The sequence below is a fragment of the Staurois parvus genome, unplaced genomic scaffold (genome assembly GCF_062004578.1).
Source record: "Staurois parvus isolate SC_StPar_1 unplaced genomic scaffold, SC_StPar_1.0 ptg002198l, whole genome shotgun sequence".
NCBI classification, from domain to species: Eukaryota; Metazoa; Chordata; class Amphibia; order Anura; family Ranidae; genus Staurois; species Staurois parvus.
Genome location: NW_028319994.1, coordinates 202,709 through 218,964, shown reverse-complemented (window position 1 = coordinate 218,964; position 16,256 = coordinate 202,709). Strand labels below are relative to the sequence as shown.

At 49.0% G+C, this 16,256-nt stretch overlaps 1 protein-coding gene across 1 annotated transcript in view; it reads left to right on the top strand.

Moving 5' to 3' along the window:
- Nucleotides 1-16,256, top strand: part of LOC149431624 (killer cell lectin-like receptor subfamily G member 1) — an 88,803-nt gene that overhangs the window by 9,389 nt on the left and 63,158 nt on the right. Inside the window, exon 4 of the mRNA XM_089665461.1 lies at nt 2,924-3,075. Within this exon, the coding sequence (XP_089521587.1) occupies nt 2,924-3,075 (152 nt within the window). The remainder of the gene's footprint in view (nt 1-2,923; nt 3,076-16,256) is intronic.

Sequence of the window (16,256 nt, the reverse complement as noted above, 5' to 3'; positions counted from 1 at the left end):
TCAGGCTGCCCACCAGTTGCACCCATCAGTGCCACCTATCAGTGCTGCCTGTCAGTGATGTACTGTAGGCAGTGGCATCAGCCAGTGCCATCAGTCAGTGCTGTTAGTTAGTGCTTCCAGTCTGTGCCACCCATCAGTGCCCATCATTGCTGCATACCAGTGCAGTATCATCAGTGCCTCCTCATCAATGCCTTCCAGTGCCGTCTCATCAGTGACACCTCATAAGTACAGCCCATCAGTGCTACATATCTGTGCCACCTCATCAGTGCCTATCAGTGCTGCCTACCAGTACAGCCTCATCAACGCACATCGGAGAAGGAGAAAAATTATCTGTTTGCAAAATTTTGTAATAGAAACAAAGAAAACCTTTTTTTTTTACACTTTTTTGTTTATAGTACAAAAAGTAAAACCTGCAGTGGCGATTAAATACCTCTAAAAGAAACCTCTATTTGTATGAAAAATATGCTAAATATGTCATATGGGTACAGTGTTGCATGACCGCGCAATTATCATTCAAAGTGCAACAGCACTGAAAGCTGAAAACTGGCCTGGGCAGGAAGGGGGGTGAAAGTGCCGGTAGGCAAGTGGTTAAGAGTGACTAAGTAGAAGGAGGATGGAGAAGTGAAGGTTGAGGAGCAGGAGCCTGGGAGGGGGACTAGAAGGGGAGGGGCTCACCTACAGGCAGAGGAGCTGGAAAGGAGGAAAGCTCAGGACCTCATCGGCTCCCAGAGCAAGGACCATCTGTGCAGTAGGAAAGGAGCGACCCAGCAAAAGGCCTGAGAGCAGCCACCAGCCCATCAGCTCACAGACAGAGGACTAAGCTAGTAGGCCTACACCCCCTGGGCCAGTAAGGGGAAGGAGCATTCTACTGGGAAACTGGATTAGCTTTCTACTCAGGACAGTCTTACATTTAAAGTGACAGACACTGGATTTCCTGCCCAGGGATTCCTTCAGACAGTTGGATAGAGGAGTATCTGGGTTCTGGGGTGGTACATCAGGAGAAGCTGGCTAGCTCTCCAAGAATAGACTTTTGCTGTTCAAAGAGATTTGTACATAGTTCCAGGAAGATTATCTTCAGTTGTCGTTCCCTTGGGCATTCCATACACCCCCTCACCCCGTCCAAGTTAAATACCCCTAATAAAATCTAAAAAAAACTACCGTATTTTCCGGCGTATAAGACGACTTTTCTTTACTTAAAAACATACCCCAACAATTAAGGGTCGTCTTATACGCCGGGTATAGAACTGGATGTGCGGAACTACTGTACGGTAGCTTCAGCTACATACAGTGTACCGCGCTGAGCCAATCAAGACGAGCGATGTATTCTATTAATGAATACAGAGCCTGCTCAGATTGGCTGAAGTTGTGACATCATCAGCACGTCTCTCTGACGCAGCCAATCCGAGCAGGCTCTGTATTCATTAATAGAATACATCACTTGCCGTGATTGGCTCATATGACGTTCTCCCATTCTCCGCGCATGCGCGGCGATGTGCTGTGTCCCTCGGACACAGCGGATCACCGATCACGGAAAGAGCCGAAGATGACGGCTCGGTCATGTGATCAGCTGTGTCCAATCACAGCTGATCACATGTAAACAGGGAAATGCCTTTTATCTGCATTTCTCTCCTCTCGAGCTGTCACGCTGACAGAGGAGAGGAGAGCCGGTAATCGGCATTCCTCAGAGGGGACATGTACACTGATCATCAGGGCCCTGATGATCAGTGTAGCCCCAGCAGTGCCACATGTCAGTGTCCATCAGTGCCAGCTGTCAGTGTCCATCAGTGGCAGATCAGTGTCACATATCGGTGTCACCCATCAGTGCCAGTCAGTGCCACCTATCAGTGCTGCCAATCAGTGCCACCTATCAGTGCCAGTCAGTGCCACCTATCAGTGCGCATCAGTGCCGCCTATCAGTGACAGTCAGTGCCACCGATCAGTGCCACCTATCAGTGCCAGTCAGTGCCATATATCAGTGCCATGTATCAGTGCTGCCTTTCAGTGCCCATCAGTGATGCCTGTCAATGCCCATCAGTGCCACCTACCAGTGCCTCCTCATCAGTGCCCATCAGTGCCACCTATTTCATATGGGTACAGTGTTGCATGACCGCGCAATTGTCATTCAAAGTGTGACAGTGCTAAAAGCTGGAAATTGGCCTGGGCAGGAAGGGGGTATAAGTGCCCTGTAGGCTAGGGGTTAAATGGTGTTGCCTCGGAAGGGGGGTAGTCTTATACGACGAGTATAGCCCAAAACCTATGTTTTAACTGGAAAATTAGGGGGTCGTCTTATACACCCAGTCGCCTTATACGCCGGAAAATACGGTAACTCAAAGACTGGTTACTGTCTCCTAGATTCACGTCTGTGTGTGAAAATGCATGTTGCCTGGCTGTGAAGGAAACCTTCAGAAACTCCTAAGGGGGTGGCGCTACACATGTTTCAGAGCATAAGCAGGTCAACCCTATCTTCAATCTCAAAATTGAAACAATGCAGCTCCCTGTAAAGATGAATACGATTGCAAATATTTCTTCTCCTGCTTCACACTCCACCCAGCTCTGTTGAAAAGGGATTGTCTCCCAAAGTCTGCCAACACTTCTGGGAGTGTGGACCTCCTGTGTCCATCACTGCACTCACTGGTTCCTTGGCCAGAAATATGGCCAGAAAAGGAACAAAAGGGGAAGGTGGGGAGGACACATTTGGAAGAGTGCAATGGCAGAGGCTAAACCTGGGTTGGCACCTGCCTGGTGTTAGGCATGGAAGTAACCCTAGTGGAAGAGACCAGAAGAAGAGATTCATCATTTTGTGGTGGGATTGCATTCTAATGCTCCAAAAATAAATACAATTTGTCTCTTTTCTATACTAAAGTGTGATTAGATTAATATAATGTATAAACATTTTATTTATTCAAAATACATTTTCTTACAGAGTGCACGGTGTGTCCTGATGGCTGGTTGCGGCACAGAGAGATCTGTTATTACTTCTCATCTGGCAAAGAATACAGAACATGGAATGAGAGCCGGGAAACGTGTGAAGGGATGGGAGCCCATCTACTGGTCATAGAGGACCGGGAACAGCAGGTATGGTATAACATGGCAATAGATGTGAGATGGAAGGACAGATGGTTTACTGCAGGAACACAAAGGAGAGATCAGTGGCTCATTTATGTTTAATTACTAATAATAGCATTCTGTTACTACAAAGATGGCTCTTTATGGTTTGAGCTGCACAAATAACACGTAGCAGCGATTAATTTCACAAACTTAGGATTTGTTCACATTTATGTTATCCCTCTGAAGACTGATCTGCAGTGGATTGCTTTTCTGAGGGCATTTGATGGGCAGAAAGGATGCGTTAGGTTGCCACCTCATTGTTTGTTTTAGCCCCTGAAATCCAGCATCACTGCACAGCGACCCCCATTTACGTGAATGGGTCAGTTTTGCCAGGTAATACAGCCTGCCAAATGCAACAGTGGGGATAAATTTTGCAGCAGCATGTTTACATCCCTGTGCACCTGCCCTTGTAGCTTAGGGAAAGCAGTTTGGGGGCAGTAAAAATGAAGCTTAGCCATGTGTTTTTACAGCCCCCTAACCACAAGTACAAATGAGCACCTAGAACAATGGGCTAAGGATTGCTACTCCATTGTTATTGTTCTTTCATACAAATGAAAGCTATTTGTGAAGCAATCCATCACTATTTTTGCTAATAAACTAACTGTATGTGCACCGCAATAATGATCTTCTGTTATTAGCTCCCTTTTGGTCTCCTCTGTGCTCACTTCCTTTGTTATATCAAGAATTCTGATGAGCCTGTGGGTGGGGTCATCTGCACCAGTGCACGCGGTGGTAACTTTTGTGTAGATCAATGCCAGGACCAGACAAGGACTGCGGCCATGTGCAAAGTCTAACATTAAAGCAGTCCCCCAACTTAGAGATGAACCAACTGTGCACAGGAATAAAGTGCAGCGTTCCTCTGAAGAGCGATTTGTCCCATGTCACTACACACTGTAACCTGTATGTACAGTATTTTGCATTAGAAGGGACGCACAGCCCGCTCCCACTCCACCAGTCCTGCTTTCTTTTGTTTTTAACCTCCCTAGCGGTATGATTATGTCAGTATTTCTGTGCTCAAAGCGGTACATTATTTTCAATGGAACTATGTTGTTTTTTATTATAAATACTCAAAAAATGTCACGCACCAAATAAATATTATATCATAAATTATATCCTCGTGTTTTAAAAACCTCTTCTTACTAAAAAATATTCAAAATAATTCATATGTGCCATGTGATTATACTCAATAGTGATAAAACTCAAAAAAAACTAAATAAATAAATATCTAAAAAATATACGATTGTGACAATATTATTATTTCATAAATCTGTAAACAATAGTCCCATAAATCCTTAGTGTAGTCCAAAACATTGAAATCCTGTGTACTTCTTATATATTGTGCGCTCACCTCCTTGTAAGCCTAATGTATTTAGGCTAACATCACTTTGTGTTCACAAATTGGAACTTGGTGAAATCTTCAATTACGACTTTTGGAAGATGATGGATATCCCTTATTTTGTGGATATAGATGCTTGGATCTCTCCCTCCTGATGCTTGCAAGTTTTCTCCTCTGTCTCCTCGATCCTTTCCTAGAGTCTCCTCCGTATTAATATTCAAAAAGAAAAAGGAGATATAGTGCCTTATCCTTTGTTAAAATGTGCTTTATTTCATGTCCAGTAATGCACTCACATTTTTTAAAAACATTTCACTCTTTGTAAGTAAATCCAACAAGAACTCCTTCTCTGTGCATGTGTGCGCCGCACACAGTCTATATTCGCCATTCTGGGTGTAGTGACATCAGAGCCCCTCCCCTATGCGTTGCGCCACAGGTCACAGGCTCTGACGTCACTACACCCAGAACGGCGAATATAGAGAGAGGAGGGGAGAGAGAGAGGAGGGGGAAGAGGGGGGGGGGGGAGGGGGGAGAAGGAAGAGAGAGAGAGAGAGAGAGAGAGAGAGAAATGGGAGAGGAGGAAGAGAGGAGAGAGGGAGTGGGAGGAGGGGAGAGAGGGGGGAGAGAGAGGAGGTGGGGAGGGAGAGAGAGAGGTTGGGGGGGGGGGGAGAGAGAGGGGGGGAAGAGAAAAAAGGAGAGGGGGGGAGGATTGAGAAATCCTATATAATAATAATTTAAAAAAAAGAAGGGAAAGAATACACAAGACTCGCTGGAGGTGTGGGCGGGGCAGACACAGGAGGAGAGAATGGGAGGAGGTGGGGTAGCTTTCTCTCTGCTCTCCGGTCTGTGTGTGTGTGGGGGGGGGGGGACGACTGTCAGCACTGGGGACTGCATATGCTGATCGATCCCCTGCAGTGCTGAAGGGGAGATCGGCCGTGGGGGAGCATACAGTAGCTGACATGCAGGAGATGGATGGGGTACCGATCCTTAATGGGGAGCGGGGGACAAAGCATTAAAGCGGAACTTCCCCTTTTGGGTGGAGCTCCACTTTAACTCCCAGTAACAGAATGGGGTCCCACTGTGCACACAGTGCTCTTTAACACCTTTCTTCCCATAGTTTGTGATTAGGCCCTGAATCTCCATTATGCAGGTTTGGATCCAGTTGCTGCTGGATACCGACCGCTCAGGAGGGAGCCAGGTTACCGACCCCTCGCTACCGGAGGACCCGTAACTTTACCAGGTAGAAACAGAGCAACTGGTTGCTTGTAGCTTGTTCCTTCAATTGGTTACCCGTAGCAACTACACTCCTCTTCTTAACTTGCCGAGTTATTCTTTTGTAGAAATGTTACTTCATGCCCCGTCAGAACAAACATGCACCCCTTTGAGTAATTTCAGGCCAAGCTCTTAATGGCTAAAATAACTTTTACTGTAGAAAAGTAATGCCCGTAGCGTAAATGACAGGAAAGAAGTAGCGCAGGGCAGGCATGACTAGGCCTAGAGTGGGTAAGGAAGGCTAGAAAGGGTTAAGTCAGTGCAGGGGTTTGAAAATGTACAGGTGGGAGCTGGTTGGTAGAGGGAGAACGTGGGTGGTCTCTTTGGCACCTTTGGGTGGGGTGTCCTGGGTGGGGGGCGGTCAGTCGGAGCTGGACGTTGGTGAGTGAGCTTCAGTGAGCTTCCCTCCCACCCTAGCTACACCAGCATTATTAGGGCCTTTTTCCCTGAGAGACAGTGGGGGCTGTCATGGATGGTCTGGTGGCCCAGCTGCGTGAGGCGGCAGCCTCACGAGGAATAGACTGGCTGCAGAGCCGGGTCTCTGCCTTTCTGCAGGACCCGGGCTTGTCACTGGACCCGGGCTTATCACAGGGCCCGGGCTTATCACCAGAGGAAGGGGGGTGGGAGCGCCCACGTGCTCGGAGGTCTCGGCCTTTGGAGCGCTTTAGCCCGGACTCCCCCTCCCCCAGAGCTCAGCGTCGCATTGGGAGCCCCGCTCGGGACCCTCCGGCCCCTAGGGCAAGGCACTCTCTGGCCTCTGCTCGCGGGGGAGCCGGGAGGAATCCCCATCTTCGGCGGAGCTCGGTGGGCGGGGTTTCGTACGGAGGTAGCCCCTCCCCCCCGCCCACGCGGCAACGGAGACGGGACGGCAACGGCTCCTCCACTGACGAGGTGCCTGTCAGGGAGGGAGCCCAACGTGGGAGAAGGAGCGCTGCGGCTGCCGGGCTGTCCCCTGCGGCAGTCGGCGGGCCCTCTGGGAAGCATGGAGCGGTGGCTCTGAAGAGGCACAAGCAGAAGGGCAGCATTGGGCAGAGTGCTGAGAAGTGTGTGCCGGGAAGGAGACCAGGGACGTCGAGGGGCGTGGCTGGTGCCAGGAGGAAGAGTCAGCAGCGGCACGGCCTGGAGGGACCCGTGGCTCCTGGGACGGGGAGGCCATGCAGCCGTCAGGAAGAGGACGGAAGATCGGAGGGCGAGCTGTCGGAACCCGATGCGGGGGCGACAGCTGGCCGCTCTGCGGCGATGGAGTCGGGACGCGCGGCTGATGGGACATCTCCTGAGCAGCCTGGTGAGTTCCCTGTTTTATTTTCTTCTGCACTTCGGGACCTGTTGGGGCGAGGCGGGGAGGGATGCAGGCGTTCCCGAGTCAGGTTTAAGGGGGGGTCTCGGCGATTTGATGTCTGGTTTGAGGGATTTGTTGCGGCGCTTTGAGCGGGGTGACGGTAGGGCCCCTGGGCCTGCTTCAGCGTGGCTTCCGCCGCCGGGTGGGGAAGGGTTCGGGGTCCTAGAGCAGGAGGGAGGGGATGTGCGGAGCTCGGGGGTTTCTCCTCCTCCTGGTTCTGCGCCAGGGGTGGTTACAGCGGAAACAGGTGTTCTGGTTTCCGGGGTTGTAGATGGGGGTGCTGGGGTCTCCGGGACGGTAGGCGTGGCGGACTCGGCCAAGGGCGAGGTATACGTATGTTTTGAGGGCCCTTTGGGTGAGCACTTACCGTCGGAGGTTCGAGAGCGGATTTGGAGAGGGGAGTATGTGGAAATTTTCACGCTCTTGACTTTGGAGCATTTTCCGTTAGATGGGTCACGGGTTGACGAGGGTAGGCGAGAGGACGCTGAGAAGCGGCGCCTTCGTTTTATCCAGCGTACATTTGCGAATTGGATGCAGGCATTTGCGATCATGGCCAGTGTCATTGGGGAGAAGACTCCTGAGCATTGCTCAGCTCTCTTTTGTTACCTGGATGCCATTAGCGAGGCTCACAGGGTTTACGGTGAGAACGCATGGCTTCGATACGACGAGCAGTTTCGGCAGCGGCGGGCTGTTCGCCCTTCGTTGCATTGGGACCATAAGGACATTGGCCTTTGGATGCGCCTCATGACTCCCGTGCGGGCTCCTGGTCTGTTTTTTCAGGGTGGGGTCGGTAGTTCATTCTCCCCAGGACAATCGGCCTCAAAGCGTAGGGGTGTATGTTGGCAGTTCCAAGAGGGCGCGTGTCGTTTCGGGGGGTCCTGCCGTTTTAAACATGAGTGTTCAGGTTGCGGCGGCTCCCATCCTTTGTCGCGCTGTTTCAAGCGGGGTAGAGGCCTGCCCGGAGAGCATGCGAGTAAGAGGGACGACTCCGGTGAAAGTGGAAAGGATGCGGCCTTTCCTAAATAGATATCCGGATCGAGCAGCCGCCGGGCTGCTGTTGGCCGGTTTTTCGGAGGGTTTTCGTATCCCGTGTAGTTTGACTTCGATCCCCCCTTTAGCTCGTAACTTACGGTCGGCGGTGCAGCATGCTGAGGTGGTTTCGGCGAAGTTGAGTAAGGAAGTGGGGTTGGGACGTATGGGCGGGCCGTTTTCTTGCGCTCCGTTTTCAGATCTGGTGGTTTCCCCCTTGGGGGTGGTGCCCAAGAAGGAGCCGAATTCGTTCAGGTTGATTCACCACCTGTCTTTCCCCAAAGGGGGGTCGGTTAATGACGCCATCGATCCGCAGTCCTGTTCGGTGTCTTACACATCGTTTGATGCAACAGTTTTCTGGGTTCGTCGTTATGGGCGCGGTTCGCTTATGGCGAAGTTGGATATTGAGTCCGCTTTTCACTTGTTGCCGGTACATCCGGATAGTTTTCGTTTTCTGGGGTGCCATTGGCAGGGCTCGTTTTACGTTGATAAGTGCCTTCCCATGGGGTGTTCGATTTCTTGAGCATTGTTTGAGCGGTTCAGTTCGTTCTTGGAGTGGGTGGTGCGGGATGTCTCCGGGATAAATTCGGTCATCCATTATTTGGATGATTTTCTTTGCGTGGGTCCGCCCGCTTCCAGGGTATGCGCGGTTTTGTTGGCTACGTTGCAACACGTTGCTGAACGTTTCGGGATTCCATTGGCTTTGGACAAGACAGAGGGCCCGGCTTCGGTGATGACTTTTCTGGGCATCGTTTTGGACTCGGATGCCATGGAGTGCCGGCTGCCAGGGGACAAATTGTTGGCCCTACAAGGGGAAATTCGTGGGGTGCTGGACAAGCGGAAAATTCAGCTACGGGCCTTGCAGTCATTGCTGGGTAAGCTGAACTTCGCTTGTCGCATCCTGCCGATGGGGCGAGTATTTTGCCGACGGCTGGCGGCAGCGACGGCGGGAATTACTTCCCCTTTGCATTTTATTCGTTTAACTAGGGAACATCGGGAGGACTTGCGGATTTGGCATACCTTTTTGGATGACTTTAATGGACGGTCGCTGTGGATGTCTGGACCAGTCAGTAATTTTGACCTGGAATTGTTCACGGATGCGGCGGCTTCCGGGGGATATGGGGCCTTTTTTAGGGGGCGGTGGAGTGCGGCTCCGTGGCCTTCTTCTTGGGCCGCGGCGGGTTTCCTTAGTAACCTGGTGCTGTTGGAACTTTTTCCGGTGGTATTGGCGGTTGAGGTTTGGGGTGAAAATTTTAGGAATCGGAAGGTTCGTTTTCATTGCGACAACTTGGGGGTGGTTCAGGTCATCAACCGGGTCTCGGCTTCCTCGCAACCAGTGGTTGGCTTGCTTCGCCATTTAGTGTTGCGTTGCCTGCAGCTGAACGTTTTTCTCCATGCTGTGCATCTCCCTGGGGTTGATAACATCTTGGCTGACGCTTTGTCTCGTTTTCAGTGGGACAAATTCCGAGAGTTGGTGCCGGCGGCGGAGCGACAAGGGGTTCCTTGTCCCGACTGGCTGTGGGAGATTGCCTTGGGGTCGTTGCAGGTTGGATCCGGAGGTCGGTGAGTGAGGCGACATGGTCTGCATACTCGAAGGTCTGGCGGGAGTGGCGGGACTTGTTACATGAGGTCGAGATAGATCCGTGGGGGCCGGAGGTAGGGGTGGCTGTTTTGTATTATTTGGCAAGGAACTTGGAACGGGGGGTCGGCTGCTGCAGTGGATCGGCGGTTGGCTGGCTTGGCCTTCCTCTTTAAGCTTCAAGGGTGTCGGGACTTCACAAAAGACTTTTGGGTACGACAGGCTCTTCGAGGTTACCGTAGGGCTTGTCGCAGTAAGGATTCTCGTCGTCCGGTGTCCTTCGAGTTGTTAGGATCGTTGTTTGAGCATCTGCGCTTTGTTTGCTTTTCAGACTTTGAGGTGTGCTTATTTCGGGCGGCCTTTGCGGTGGCTTTCTTTGGGGCATTGCGTATTGGGGAGCTTGTCAGTCCATCCAAATCCGTTCTTGGGGGGTTGTTGGGGGATGATGTCAGGGTCTCTAGTGAAAGGGTGGAGGTGTTCATCCGTCGGTCCAAGACGGACCAATTGGGTCGTGGTGCGCGGGTGCGGTTTTTTGCCCTTTCAACATCATTGGTGTGCCTGGTGCGGGCGGTTCGTGACTTTTTGTCCCGTCGTCCGGTGGGGCGTGGCTCTTTTTTCATGCATGAAGATGGGTCCCCGTTATCTCGTTTTCAATTTGTGTCGGTTTTTCGACGCTGTTTGAAGGTTGTGGGTTTGGATGCATCTTTGTATGCTTCTCACTCGTTTCGGATTGGGCCGGCTACTGAGGCTGCCCGGTGGGGTTTGTCGGATGCAGCGGTAAAACGTATTGATAGATGGGATTCCCAGAGGTTTCGCTTGTACATTAGTCCGCATCTGTTGGGTGATTAAGGTTGGATCCCGGGTTGTTGTCCCTGGGTTGGGGGGAGTTTGTCCTGTCTCTGTGCCGTTTTTGTTCTTGTGGTAGTTCTTGTTCTTTTATTTCAGATGGAGCGGTGCGCCTGGTGTGGATCCTGGGGCACTCCTACGTTTTTTGGGGGGCCAGGCGGGCGGATGTGAGGCCTAATGGGCGGCAGTTGGGATTGACTCGACAAGAGGCTAGCGAGCCATGGATAGGTGTGCCGGGGATGTTGTGGGGTCGTGTGGTGCCTGAAGTTAGGCGTTTTGCTAGTCTGGATAGGCCACCGGATGTTCTGGTATTGCATGCGGGGGGTAATGATTTGGGAGTTCGGTCCATGCGGGAGTTGGTGAGGGATGTAAAGATGGACTTTCTGCTATTGCGGAGGGATTATCCGGAAATGGTGTTGGTGTGGTCGGATATGGTAGCCCGCGCCTCTTGGCGTTTGGCGCGGTCGGTGGAGCGGCTCAATAAAGCGCGGATAAAGGTTAACAAGGAGGTGGGGCGCTTTTTCATTCGGAATGGGGGGTTGGTGGTCCGGCATTTGGAGTTGGAGGTAGATACCTGGCGGTATCTGCGGAACGATGGGGTACATCTCAATGCGGTTGGGACGGATTTGTGGTCTCTGGGTTTACAGGATGGTGTGCAGAGAGCAGTCCGTTTGTGGTGGGGCACGCATGGGTAAGGGCTTACCCAGCGTGTTGTGGCGGTTTGTTGGTCTTTGGAAGCGGGTATTATCTTGAAGGTACAGAGAATGGTGTGGGACCCATCGGTGGTATGGTGTGCCCGGGGAACATTCCAGTTAACCAAGGTTTAACTGGAATGTGGTGGTGCTGCACTGCGGACGGTAAGGTTGTCTCCGAGCTGGAGGCCTGGTGGTATATGGGGTCCGCAGGTGCATTTCAGATAATTTGTGGATGGGGCCTTCGAAGACCAACAACAAATTGGTATGTTTTCTGTTATAAGGAATGGTTTGGTGTTTAAATCGTGTGGTTAATAAAAGGCCACGTTGGCCATTTTACTCCAAATCGGTGTCATGTTTTTATTTAAGTAAGAGTTATAGGTAAGGGGATCTGGATGAACCGATCTCTGGTGCTCTAGTCAAGTAATGCCCGTAGCGTAAATGACAGGAAAGAAGTAGCGCAGGGCAGGCATGACTAGGCCTAGAGTGGGTAAGGAAGGCTAGAAAGGGTTAAGTCAGTGCAGGGGTTTGAAAATGTATAGGTGGGAGCTGGTTGGTAGAGGGAGAACGTGGGTGGTCTCTTTGGCACCTTTGGGTGGGGTGTCCTGGGTGGGGGGCGGTCAGTCAGAGCTGGACGTTGGTGAGTGAGCTTCCCTCCCACCCTCCCTATTTAGTGAGTATTGGTTTCCTCTACGAGGAATGGGGGTTATGCGGTTCATGGGCGGTTTGTTGGTCTTTGGAGGCAGGTATTATCTTGAAGGTACAGAGAATGGTGTGGGACCCATCGGTGGTATGGTGTGCCCGGGGAACATTCCAGTTAACCAAGGTTTAACTGGAATGTGGTGGTGCTGCACTGCGGACGGTAAGGTTGTCTCCGAGCTGGTTGGTTGCGGCTGGAGGCCTGGTGGTATATGGGGTCCGCAGGTGCATTTCAGATAATTTGTGGATGGGGCCTTCGAAGACCAACAACAAATTGGTATGTTTTCTGTTATAAGGAATGGTTTGGTGTTTAAATCGTGTGGTTAATAAAAGGCCACGTTGGCCATTTTACTCCAAATTGGTGTCATGTTTTTATTTAAGTAAGAGTTATAGGTAAGGGGATCTGGATGAACCGATCTCTGGTGCTCTAGTCATGCAGCATGACAGTACGAAACTAATAATGTTTTGTCCCTAATCCTAACTAAAATGATGCAGTGGTCCAGGTAGGGGTGTATTTACAGTGGTGTCACCACCTCCCAGAAAAAGGGACAAACGAAGTCAGAACAATCGTAGCTGATCAATTCCCTTAGGTCCATGCTTCAGATGGCTGTCCCTAATTGCCAGAGTAGGACAACTTCCTGTTCTGATTCAGTGTCCAGTGAATGAGTGGCTAAGTGCTATTGTATTAAATAAAAAAAAAATCTAGCTTGCTTTAATTTTTTGAAGGTTAAGGTCGTATTTGTATAGTAATAGGGAGCGCAGTTTGTTCCTGTCTATGGCCAGGGAAGCTGAGTTTGTAGGGTTTGGGGATTTTTTGTTAAGTTCCTCTTTCAGATTAATAGAGGTTAGGAGTTTGTCAATTTGGTGGTCCTTTGTCTATTGCTCTGGGAATTTAATTTTATTAGAATTCCTCTCATGTATGCTTTGTATGTTGCCCAAAGCGTGGTTATAGATATGTTGGGTGTGTCATTTGTTTCAAAAAACATTGAATGTGCTACTAAAATATGTTTTCTGTGGTTACAGTCCTTCAGAAGCGTTGAGTTTAATTTCCATATGCAAGGGAGTGGAGAGTGTTGTTGAGTGTCTATGGTGATAGTGATTGGGGCATGGTCCAACCACATTATGGTGCCAATCTCTGATGAGGTGATATGTTGCAGAGTCCACTTATCTGTGATGAGTAGGTCAATTCTGGAGTAAGATAGTTGGGATGGAGAGTGGTAAGAGTAGTTTCGTTCAGTTCCATGTTGACATCTCCAGATGTCATATAAGTCGTTGGTATGTAAGAAGTGGTTTAACGATTGGTTGGATGAGCGTTTGCCTGAGGATGTGTCGAAGTCAGGATTCCCTACCTCGTTAAAGTCTCCTCCAGTGATTAGATGTCCTTTTTTTTGGGAGGATATTAAGGTGTTAAGTCTCTTGCAATATCGTAGTTGCTTGGAATTGGGTCCATATATATTGACCAGTGTGCATAGTTTGTCGTTAATTTTGCATATGAGGATGTGATGACGGCCTTGAGGGTCTGCAGTTTCGGATATGAGTTGGAACTTGAGTGAGTTTCTTATAGCCGTGAGGACTCCCATTTTTCTTTTTAATGTTCGATGCCATGAACAGTGAAGAAAATTGCTTCATTGTGAAATGTGGTGTTTTAGATGCGGCAAAGTGAGTTTCCTGGATGAAGAGGATGTCAGCTTGCAGTGAGCGAGCTTCTTTGGTGACTAATGATCTTTTGTATGGAGAATTGAGGCCGCGAACATTGAGTGGTGCTATTTTAATCATCCTGTGTATATTGGATTCGGGGTGTGCTGTGGTCTTGAGATTTGGTGGTGGTATATGGTCGCTCTTGTCTCGGAAGGTGTATGGTCCTAGAAGGATCAGTGTGATCATTTAGCAGTAGTTGTTGTTGAAAGGATTGCCAAAATGAGTAGGAGAGATTCTTGGGGTGGTGGAGACTGGTAAAGTGAGCTTGGGGAACTCAGGAAGAAAGGGGATAAAAAAAACTTGTGAAAAATACAAGTAACATGGGTAGCATTTAATGCTACTTTCAAACAGGGGTGGTCGAGAACGCATGACTCAGGTAGGTTGTCATGCTGGTAGTGAACATGGGTTCTCATAATTTCTTGAAGATGGCCTCGGTTCCAGCTTTCAATGAAAGAAATGAATGTGGGCCAGGGGCGGACTGACAACTCATGGGGCCCCCGGGCAATAAAGGATCATGGGGCCCCTGTGTCCTTGCCCAAACTCAAAAAAGCCTATGAAAAAGGTATCAGGGGCATCTCATGGGGCCCCCTGCTGACCCCGGGTCCTCGGGCAGTGCCCGAGTTTCCAAATGGTCAGTCCACCCCTGATGCGGGCTAATTATAGTGGTACCATTGATATTAGCGAGACTTCCCTCAGGTACATTCCATGTCTATCCACTGTGGGCTATTCGGGTTGGGCGGGTGATCATCTGCAGGTAGGATGTTCCATTATTTCAGTAGGTCGAGGCCTACTTCTAGGTTTCTGACTGTGAACATTCGTCCTTGTCATTTAATAGTGAGTTTTGTGGGAAATCCCCACTGGTATCCAATTCAGTTGTTTCTTAACACTTTTGTTATGGATATTAGCTTCTTTTGGTTAAGTAGTGTTGTTTTCGATAGATCTGCAAATTGCTTGATATTAGCGTGTGGTGCGGGAAGTGTGGATATATTTCTGGCTGCAGTCATGAGGTTTTTTTTCACATAGTAGAAACGTGTATGCGCTAGTACACCTCTTGGTACTGATGCAGGTAGTAATGATGGTTTAGGGATTCTGTGTGTGCGGTCTATAGCAAGTTCTAGGTCTGTGATTGATGGGAGGAGGTGTTTCATTAGTTGTTGTAGGTAGGGCACTATGGCATCCATGGCAATGGATTCAGGTATGCCTCGGAATTTAATATTGTTCCTCCTGGAGCGGTCTTCTAGGTCAGCTAATTTTTGTTTTATTTGTTGCAATTCGTTTTCATGGTCTGCATGATCGTCTACTATGTCGTTGTAGGCTGTAAACATGTCACTCATCTTATTTTCAATATGGGGTATGCGGTGGTTATGTTCTTGAACCGTGTTAGAGATGTGAGAAATTGCTGCAGTTAAGTTGTTATGCAGAGATTGTCGTAAGGAAAGAAGTATATTTTTCATAGACAGTTCTGATATAGGTTGGTCTGAAGCAGGGAATGAATCAATAATAGATTGAGGTGCAGGAATAAGTAGTGGAGATGAGAGAGGAGATTTTAGGTCAGAGGTGTCATCTTTATCATTATTCTCTATGCGTGGCCTCGATTTAGCAGAGCTACTAGTAGAGGGTCACCTTCATATAATGATCTTCTGAGCCTGGGGTCTGGTTTGTAGGCGGACTGTCCCATAAAGGCTGTAAAAGCAATCATTTCTCACTCTCTGGCTGAATTCCTGCAGCCATTGAGAAATACTGTGTGAGCTGTGATTGGTCACAGCTTGTCACATGTACAAGTCTGTTGTGAATAGCCTTGTACCATGTGATCTCTGTTATCATTCACAGATTTCACACGTAGTAAGCAATGATGTCAGGAAGTGACATCTTGCTTACTACTATTCATGTGATCACTGATTGGCCAATCAGGGATCACATGAATCGGGACCTCAGTGTGAGGGGAGCTAGAGATCATCCAGCAACTTGAGGAAGTGATGAGCCTCCTTATAAAGGCCGTCTGGCACCAGACTGAGGCTGACGTGTCCTTCTGCGGCTATGCAGAGTACTAGTAGAAATGCCAGATCTTCCAGAACTTCTGCCGTGGAGAGGATACTGACATTGATGAATAAATAATAAAATAAATAGAATACTATGGTATACCCAGTACAATATGATATTGCATAGATCTCATGAATATAAAACAATGGATGGAATAAATAGATGAATAAATGAATATAAGGCATTAGGACATGGCAAAAGCAACATACAATAGTGACAATACCTGGTGAAGTGTATCGTCATTGAAATTCCATGGACACAACATATAAAGTGATGTGGGCAATGGGGGAGGACATAATACAATGAACAAAACTGATATATGATAATAATATAAAAGGGAAATTGAGTAAATAACACATCATGTATTAACTGTCCAGAAAAAATGTTGTTAATGACAAAATGGGTACTGTAAAGCATAGGAAGGATGGAAAAATGGGAAATGGAAAGTGCATACACACACACACACTTGTATGTGTACATGTACACACCAGTGAGAAGATATTTTTAGAAGGTTGTGGAGAGCAATGCATAGTTGGTTATTTGGAGAGTAAACCTGGTAGCAGTACAAGACAATAAATCCACTTAATCGTGGATTAAGTATTCGGCTCTGCACTTCAGCGA